At 28.2% G+C, this 10,671-nt stretch overlaps 1 protein-coding gene across 2 annotated transcripts in view; it reads left to right on the forward strand.

Annotated features, from left to right (window-relative positions):
* The window catches only part of LOC100208378 (von Willebrand factor D and EGF domain-containing protein), a 111,441-nt gene that overhangs the window by 74,756 nt on the left and 26,014 nt on the right, over positions 1-10,671 (forward strand). For both annotated transcript variants that reach the window (XM_065795827.1, XM_065795828.1), the window contains 3 exons: positions 3,254-3,477; positions 4,053-4,252; positions 4,389-4,666. In XM_065795827.1, coding sequence (XP_065651899.1) covers positions 3,254-3,477; positions 4,053-4,252; positions 4,389-4,666 — 702 coding nt within the window. The remainder of the gene's footprint in view (positions 1-3,253; positions 3,478-4,052; positions 4,253-4,388; positions 4,667-10,671) is intronic.

Genomic DNA, 10,671 nt, shown 5'->3' on the forward strand with positions numbered 1-10,671 from the left:
GTGTTGGCTCATTTTTCGAAATTCTGAGGGCAGTATATATGAAGTATATATATATATATATATATATATATATATATATATATATATATATATATATATATATATATATATATATATATATATATATATATATATATATATATATATATATATATGTATATATATATATATATATATATATATATATATATATATATATATATATATATATATATATATATATGTATATATATATACACACATATATACTTCAGCTGTTATACTTTGCTGGTTACACTTTGAAGACTTCAATTTTGATAAGATATTTTAAAATAAACATTGTCAATAATAAAGTACCTGCAACAAGACCAAGCACAAAAACTTATATTACTTATTTATCAAAATAACTAGGGGAAGGAAATATTTAAGTTTTTTCTAAAATCGGTTCTTTGAATATTTTAGCGGTTTTCAATGTTTTAAAAACCGGTATTCTGGTTTTCTAGTGTATTTTTTTATTATATATATTTCAGGGGAACAACAGCAGCAAAAACATAAATATATATAGCAACAATGTTATATACCTACATTGAATACAATTGAGCAAGTCTTTTTAATGGATAATTTTACGTTTCTTAAGACAATAAGCACGTAAAAAACATAAAGCATTAAGTGTTCCATCATTTAATCTTGACCTTAGTTTAGTGAAAAATAGACCACTTGCAGAAAAATGACCTTTCAGTCTCCACACTTGTTACTTGGATTGACTTCAAAGCCGTGTGCAACAAAATCGAAGTTTTGTTAGCTCAAATACTGCCATTTCTTTGAGTAATAGTTTGGAAGTTGATTCTATTTTTTGTTTCTTTGGTGAAACTCCTTTGACTGTCTCTCTGATAGAGAACTCGAGCTCTTCTGACAAGGAAGTAGATTGTTGCACTTGTTCCTGACTAGTTTCATTATCTGACAAATTTTCCTCATCTATAGACTCACTTCTCTTTTGCTCAAACAAATGATTAAACTAACTTGATGCAGTAATAGCAATTGCATTTCTCTTTGGCATGGAATTTTTGAAAATGTCATGAGTTGCTCCATTAATGACATCAGGATTATTCAGGATTATTTAACTAAGTTTACTAATATAGCATTCCTCCTCTCAGTGACTCTTTTAGTAAATGAGTCAACTAGCTCTTGACTAAAGGTGTTTTTCTGGCTTTTTAGCTGCTTGAAAATGATCTTCAGAATGCCATCAGATGAGAGCAAGTTTGAATCTCTTCTGCAAAGTGCTTCAGCACCAACCTTTATTGGTTCTAAAGCATTTACTAGATTTTGTAAGGTGGTAAATTCAGAAATCATAATATCTCTTGATAACTCAATCAGTAACATTTGAATACATATCTTAAGGGTAACAAATCTTGAAATAATATCTAGTAAGCTGTTCCAACATGTCTTAGAGTCTAAGATCAGCTGCAGCTCCTTTTCAAACTCAGACTAAACATGCTTTTGCAGATTCATGTCATTTTTAACTGAAGACTTTCCAAACAATCTGACACATTTTCTAACCTTGTTGATGAGTTCTGTGACATCCTCCCTTATCATTGGAAGAACTGATGCACCTGCTTCTGCTGAAACTTCTAATCTTCCTTCCTTATTGCTGTCATCATCTTCTTGGTCCTCTTCTAGAATAGTGACTTGCTCAGGTGTGCCATTATCTTCTTTCCTATATTGCCTATATAGAACATCACAGACAGCCAAGTGGATTCCATGTGCGAGGCAGAGCTGATGATCTGGTAAAATTGAGCTACCAAATTTTTTCATTACAGCAGCTCCATCTGTGGTTACTGCAACAACATCCCAGGCAAAATGTAGCCCAAATTCTTTCAGTTTCTCGTCAACAATTACGCAACATTTCTCTGCTGGCATAGACCCATATACCCTGATCATTCCAAGGATCCAATAATCACCTTCCATATGAACATTTATGTTCATATATCTTCTGTTTCTGGATGAAGTATACTCATCAAGGGTTAAGCTAAATTTGTGACCGACAAGCTTCTTTTCTGCAAATTGCTGCTGATATGCTTTCTTGATTTCTTCATAATGTTTCATCAACAGAGCCTTAATCGATATAGCATCTTTGGGCAATTTATAACCTTGTGTCTCTAGAGCTGTTCTCAAACATTGACTAGTTGAGAAAACACAAAAAGGCAGCCTATCACATGAAATAAGCTCAGCCAAAACAACATCAACCGGATCGTTTGTCTTAAAAAATGAATCAATGGGTTTTATGACTTTTAGTTTCCCCTCAGGAGTAACAACAGCAGCAAATGTGATGTTGTGCTTTGTGCTCAGGTGGTTCCTCATGGAGCTTGTGTTTCCTCCTTTGCACTTAATTTCTTGGTCGCAGAGCTTGCACTTGGCCAATTCAAGTTCTTTTGAGTACAAAAAGTGCTTCCGAACTGGTGCGTTATCCTTGTGGACTTTAGAAAATGACATTTTCATTTTTGTGAAAATTTGTTTCACTTTTTTACATCATAAATGGCAGTAACTTACTGTTAAAGTTCAAGTGGAAGCAAATTGAATGTTTTTATTTATTTTCTTAAGCAACTACACATCAAGAAAAGTGTTTTAGAATTGCCAAATAACCAAGTAAATTTTGTACAAAAGATATATATCCAAAAGCCAGTTTTTAAAATAACATTTTCGGTTTTTGATTTCCGAAAATTTTACGATTTCCGGAAACCAGTTTTCCTTTCCTTAAAAATAACATTAACAGCTATTTTTGAGAACAAAAATTATATTATTAAATACTTGAAAAATGAATTAGTAAAAATAATTACAAAATCTTAATTAATAAAGAAAAAAAGTATGTATATATATAAATGTATATATATATATGTGTATATATATAAATGTGTGTATATATATATATATATATATATATATATATATATATATATATATATATATATATATATATATATATATATATATATATATATATATATATATATATATATATATATATCAGTCCTTAGTCTGTTTAAAATTAGATCTTTTTAACATTTAATTTTATAACATTTTGTATCAATAACAACTAATGGTGTCAGATGCTTTTCACAAATTAATTAAAAAAATCAGCAATTTTGTTTTGGTTTTTGAAAAAAATTATTTAATGAGCGGTTGCTATAAATTGTTTAATATAAATCAATTATGCTTAAAAATTAAATGAATTATTCAAGTTTACTATGATATCATTTACAAATACATTTGATTTAAGATATCTTTTCCATCTGGTGCTTTTATAAAATTTACTACTCATTACTGGAGAAACCACTTTGCAAACATTGAAATTCAACTACCACCTGATGACTTCAATAAAACTCAAGGATTATGTGGAACTTTTGACAATGACCAATACAATGATATGATGGCAAAAGATGGGAAAATATATTCAATAGGACCAGGATGGTTTGCCAAACAAGAGTTTTCTGAAAGTTGGAAGTAATTCTTGTATTTTAAATTTTTTATATTTTGTTATGATTTTTACTTTAAGCTTTTTATATGCATTGTTTACATTAGTTTTATTGTTTTTTTATACTTTTAGCTCTTTATATACATTGTTAAAATTCATTTGTTATTTTTCACTTTAGGCTTTTTATATACACTGTTATCATATATTTGTTTTTTACTTTAAACTTTTTATATACATTGTTAAATTTTTTTGTTATGTTTTTTACTTTAAGCTTTTTATATACATTGTTAGCATTTTTTTGTTATTTTTCACTTTAGGCTTTTTATATTGTTAACATTCTTTTATTTTTTTTACTTTAAGCTTTTTATATACATTGTTAATATTTTTTGTACTGTTTTTTACTTTAAGTTTTTATATACATTGTTAACATTTTTTGTTATGTTTTTTACTTTAAGTTTTTATATACATTGTTAGCATTTTTTGTTTTGTTATTTACTTTAAGCTTTTTATATATATTATAAGCATTTTTGTGTAATTTTATTTCTTTAATTTTTTTTATCTTTAAAACTTTTTTTTTAATGATTTTATTTGTTTTTTGTTGCAGACTTAATGCTTCTCAAGAGAATTTATTTTACTTCAAAGATGAGCCAAAAAAATGTACAGCAACTCGAGCTAAAACATATTGTGTTTGTAGTCAAGGTTGCAGTGGGTCTCAAAGAAAAGTCAATTGTGATTTTGAAGGGTATGTTGATCGTCCAAAGTACATAAATGGAATGATTGGCTGGAAAACTTTGGAATTTCCAGGTAACAGCTATTCTTTGTTTTTTTATTTTAATTTTGTTTTTAAATACATTTAATTATTACATATTTTTAAAGTAATGTATACACTGAAAAGTAGAATACTCTCTGATATTACATTTTTAATTGCATTTTATTTTAGGAGCTAAACATTGTGGGCGACGTAAACGCAGATCTTTAGATGACAACATAATTGTACTTCCTGATGATGGTAGTACAGGAATTTATGATTACAACCCTGTTCAAGTTTCCGGTAATTTTACAAGTTTTCCAACTGCATCTGGTATTACAGAAAATGAAGCAAAAGAGGTTTGCAAAAATAGAATAAGGAATTCAACGGCTGGCAAAGCTTGTCTTGATGTAATCGGACCTTCTTTTGTTACAGATAGTTATGAGCAGCAATGTGTGATTGATATTCAGGTAAGATTTTTTGGTATAGCTAAATTAATTTTATTGTATTTTAATCTGCAGCATTATGATTACTAGAACAATTTAAGTAAAGTTTTTTATCAGTACTTAAAAATAGTTAATAAAAAAGTTAATTACAAAACTGTTTTTTTTTTTTTAATCTTTTTATAAGAATTTCTAATTAAAAATGTATAACAAAAAAGTCCACATATTTTTATTTTTGTGCCACAATTTTCTTTTTCTTTTTAAGTTGAATAAATATATCTAAAGGGTAAAGTAGCCTTAGGAAGGTAACATTTATCGCAAAGTAGTCTACATTTTTTATTTTTGTGTATGCCTGTTGCATAAAGATTCAATTTGTGCAATATGATTAGTTTAACAGTGTTAAAACAGAAGACAGGTGCATAAGTTTTTACAAATTTTAAAGTTTTGTTTATGTTCTATTCATAATCCTTTATGACAAAAGGTAAGATATTCTTGATATCTTGTTACATTGCTTATTTCCCCACGCTATAAACTTTTTATTTTCATTTATGCTATTGCTTATGAACTAAATCTTACTATTTAAATCCAATTTATTTGCATATTATTCATATTGGAAAATTGTCAGCTTAATATGAGGTTTCCCATAACAGGAGATTTTATCATATTATGGGATGCTTTTTTTTTATTTGACTTACATAAGTTATATTTTTAATTATTTATCAAATGGCTTCCAGCAAAAAATGGAACCAAGAAGATATGAAAAAAGCAATTGTGGCAATGAGGACTAAACAAATGAGTAGTTTAAAGCCGGTAAAATTTTCAATGTGCCTCAAACTGGAATGCTATGCTAAATTTGACAAGAGCATGAAAGAAGCTGCAAGTACATGCTTGGTGAAAAAACCAGAATTACCACCAGACATAAAACAAGATTTAGCAGAACGCTGCCTTCTATTATAAAAAAATATTTTGGTTTATCAGTTATAGATGTTAGGAGATTAGCCTATCAAATAACAGGTTGGCAAATAACAAGAAAGAATAATATTAAAACAACTTTCTCGACTGTCGTAGAAGTGGCAGGGAAAAAATGAAAAAAGAATTTTCTGACTCAACATTAGGTAGATCATTGAAAAAAATTTGACTTGGATAGCAATAACTTGTTGCTCTTGAATAATATAAAATAGATTGAAAAAAAATGTTTGGATTTTTTTAGTGCCTTCTTTTGCTGCCAGGGGCCTGAAATCACCATATTTGTATATTTTTATGCTTTTTATCATTATTTAATTACTTAGTAAATTGCTTATAAAATTTAACTTTGAGTAATGTAAATTGTTGCTTGTGAATGATACAAGTTAATTAGGAAAAAAAAAACCTCACTTTTTTTTTGTCTTCATATGTTGCTAAAAGACCTTTTTAAATATTTCACCATATTTGTGCATTTTTAGGTTTTTTTTATTGTTATCAAATTACTTGTAATTTTTGTTCTAAAATAATTAAACTTTATTTTAAATTGTGGTAAATTGTTACCATTAGATGATTTAACAAAAATCGAGTAGTAATCAAGTTTTTTTTAGCTTTCTTTTTCCTTTGGCGGACTTATATCGTGCATTTTCAGGCTTTCAATTGGTATTTAGGTATTGGTGTTTGATCATATTTTTTCAATAAAACTATGGCTGATTTATAAACCACTTTCTAATTATCTATTCAGTGGTTCAAACTACTTTTTTAAATTATTATTATTTATTTATTTTAGGCATTTTTAGGCTTTTCTTATCGTTTTATATTACTCAGTAATTTACTATTTATTACTATGATTATAAATTGTAGTAATTCTAACTAACACTTTTTAAAATTATTGTTATTTATTTTAAAAAAAAATAGTTGAAAAATTTACTATTTATTGGTATATAAAGATTAATATACTATTAGTATCTAAAAATTGTTGTATTATTAATATTATAAAGATTACCAATATCAACATATATATCAAATAAATGGATTTTTGTAAATGATTTATTGAATTTAAATCTATTTCTAGAATTTTGTTTTGCAAATTAAATAAAACTAAGTTTATATTTCAAAAATTAAAAATATTTTGATTTCTGTGGCAAACTATGGCTGTTACAAGAGCACAAATGACTTGTCCTGTTTATGGCATCGTATATGAACTTACTACTTGCAAACTTTCAACTGTTAAGGAAGTCATGCAGCATTACTCTTTTGTTAAATTACAATTTCCTAGGACTACCAAGTCAAGCACAATAATTTCTAGAGTTTCTGAAAATGTTATAAACATTTGGTTGAAATCTTGTATTCCAACTGTTACAGCGCAAAGAGTGCAGCAGAAGAGTGCAGTAGAATCTTTGCACAATAATTTGAGAATGATTCTTAAAAGAAAAGGTAAATCAAAGACTTAGTATTATCAATGGCTAAGAGGAAAGTTTAGTTTTGTTTAAAATTGTCTTAGTGTAAGTAATTGCACATGCCCAGGAATATCAAAAGTGCCAGTACTTGAGCATAAATTTTTAATGGATCAAAGATATGAAAAAAATATGGTTATTGGTCCTTTAGATAAGGAAAATACTTTTATATTAACCAAAGCATTTGAAAGAAGCACAAAGAGACAGAAATGCTATGATTTTTTTTGTCTAGTAAAAGCAATCTGAAAGCATCAGTTAGTATCACTTCTGATATATATGCAGAATTAATTATTGTGAGGAGGAGTTTATAAATGACACTCAGAGCAATGTTGATAACTATCATTTGTCAGATTTCTGTGAATTAGCTAGTGAATCTGACAGAAATATGATAAAGTTTCCAACAGCTGTAATTGCTGCTGCCACACTTTCAGATTATAGAATTAGAAAAAAATATGACAGAAAGCTATCATAGACCGAACCAAGTTAAGGCATTAAAGACAATTGCTTAGAACTACATTATCATACAAAGCAAAGTAAGCTATGTGTTCAGTAGGCTCAAAATCAATTTTCTTTGATGGGAGAAAAGACAAAACTCTTTGTGCATTAACAACTAGCATATAACAAGAATGCTATTATGGATTTATTCAATTGAAACAAAATATCACTTTATAATGTGTTAGAATAACTGATGGAGCTAATGTAAATACTGGTGTGAGCAATGGTGTAATAAGATTGCAAAATTTAGTATTGCATTTAGATGGCACCACTTCAGGACCTACTGCATTTAGTAGCAACATTGGGAAAGCACTTGCAAGGTGTCACAAGTTGTTAATTGTCAAACTTAATTTCTGACAGAATAACTTACCAAATGTTCTACATAAGATTGTAACAAATAATATTAGCAAAGATCAACAGTATCTCTATAACATGTGCAAAGCAATAGAAAAAGGTGAGGTGAAAGAAAGCCTAAAAAAAAGCTTTCGTTTGTATGTTGCAAGCACTCCTTTATCTACCGAGCTTGTAATACTGATTACATTCTTCGAGTTTATGCACCGGTGTGATTCTTGATAAACCTGGAGCCTCAATGTTACATGGGGGCAAAACACTTATGGCGCTTAATTCAATTCTCTCGCTTCCTTTTTGAAAGTGATCAACTTATAAAGAATAAATGCATTCAAAGAAATGCATAATATAGTCATTCAGTAAATATTTTGATATCAATGTTGATGGATGAACGTAAAGAAATAAGAGAATTAGCAGCTACAAGAATTAAATTTATGAGGGGATGCACACTTTCAAATTTTACAGATGTAAGAAAATTCAAAATGCCTTCTCTAAACTTTTTTTGATGCAGTTGATTACTATAGTCTTATAAATTGGGAGGAACTTCCTAGGAATCCATCACCTATGTTAAAATAGTTGAATGATAATTTCATTAAAAATGCAATACAATATATGCAAAACATTGAATTTAGATGATTTTCTATGCCATTCTCAAAATGTAGAAAGACATGTTCAATTGGTTACAAAAGCAGCTGCAGCTGTATCTGGAGAAATGAGAAGAGGTGGATATATAAGAGTAAAGCTTTTATCTAGAAAGTATATTCCACACTTCAAAAAATAATTGGAATATGTTGGATTAATTGATCATTAAACTCTTTTTTTCTTCATAGAACTTCTTTAAATAAGTACAATAAAAAGTACATATAAAACAGAATTTAAAAAAATTTGAATTGCTCATAAGAAATATTATTCTAAAATTTTGAGTTTTAAAGCATAGAGGTTTCATCAGAAAACAATAAAATTATTGCATTTTTTATAGAGCAGAAACTTTTATATATCATATATTGTAATATCAAAAATGGCTTACTTTCAATTAGACAGCAGCAGAGGAAGGAAAAAATAATTTAAATTTTTTATTTTATTTTAATGATATTTAAATGTTAGATCAACATTATTTTGCTATCCAAACTAATTTGAATGAAAAAAATGCAATGATAATCTACCCTACTCAACACTAACAGTTAGCGAAATGTAGACTAGAAGGTCTTTCAAAAGCTTGAGCTGTTGGTTTTAATCCAGATAAATTCTTTTTTTTTTTATATTTTTAATCTGCCATGACTAAAATTAATGATAATCCTAATAGGTTGTATAATTGCCACGAAACAGAGATCACTGTAAGACCGCACAAAAGAACCAAAATAATCACACTGAAAAGTAAGACAAATAGCTAGCATGCAGAAACAGGGTAATTAACTGTAGTAACATGCATGAATCCTATTGGTCATTTTATTCTACCATTAATAATTTTCCCCTGAAAAAATATGAAAAATACTTTAATAAAAGGGACACTGCCTCGATCTATTGCATGCTGCCATGTGACAGCCTGTATTTAAATTGATATATTTATTAAATGGTTCCAAAACTTTATCTAATGTACAAAACCAAGTAAAGATGACCCAGTTATCCTAGTTTTGGATAGGCTTTATTCCTATTATAGAAACCTGGGCATCATAAATTTAGCCTGTGAAAATTACGTAGAAATTATTACAATTCCTTCACATACAAGCCACTGAATGCAGTTCCTCTATGTTTCATTTATGAGACCATTTAAAACTGCATATTGCAAAGAAGTTGAAAGCCATATTTGCACAAGGCACTCGCTTACACATAATGTAGGTGAGGTTTAAGGAAGAGCCTATTTATGGGCAGTGACTGGTGAAAATGCACAAAATGGTTTCCAAAAAACCGGTCTATATCCCTGCAGAAGAAATACCTTCCAACCATCAGACTTTCCTCTTCATGATAGTATTAACTTGGAGTTTATAACAGTTGAGCCATTCTCATCTGATAATTTACCCAAATCTACAAAAGCATCTTCTAGTAGCAGCAGAATCAGGTTATCAGAGCTAAGACTAATTCTAACAGTAAACTTAAAAGTTGGACAAAGAGCTCAAAAATCTTCAAAACAAACTTCATCTCCTTACAAACTTGAACTTGAAAATCGTTTAAGAAGAAAAAATGTCAAGCTAAAACAAGATGTCATTCAAACTAAAAAGAAAGAACCAAAGCAAACAGTTAAAAAATAGAAATAAAATCTTATTTAAAAAAGAAAAGGAAACAGAAAAGAACAAATTGAAAAACACATTAAAAAAAATAAAGAAGCAGAAACTATAAATAGAAATGGTAAATGGTAGTAAAAAAAGAGTAAATGGTTGTAAATTGGTTGAATGTTTGTAGTATCAAGGAATATTTTCAGATGATTAAAATGGTGAGTCATGACTGTGTCTAATATGTCAAAGATGTCATTCTTTGTGTTCTGGTGTGTGAATTCTGCCACAAATAATTTTCTTAAAAAACACAAGTTATACTCTTTCGTTTATTTCATTTTTCAGTTTTTTTTTATTATGTGCTTTTATGACTTCCCCATATTAGGAGTTCTTTTTTGAAGTACACCATTTTGTATTACCATGTTCAATGTATAATTTATATGAAAATAACATAAGAGCAATAGTGTTGTATTTGATACAAATTGTACATTGAACATAATAGTAATTATCTCTCGTTATGTTCAATTTATAATTAAATTATGAATAAAACATAACAGGTAATTAA

Source organism: Hydra vulgaris, chromosome 04 (assembly GCF_038396675.1).
Source record: "Hydra vulgaris chromosome 04, alternate assembly HydraT2T_AEP".
Taxonomy (NCBI): domain Eukaryota; kingdom Metazoa; phylum Cnidaria; class Hydrozoa; order Anthoathecata; family Hydridae; genus Hydra; species Hydra vulgaris.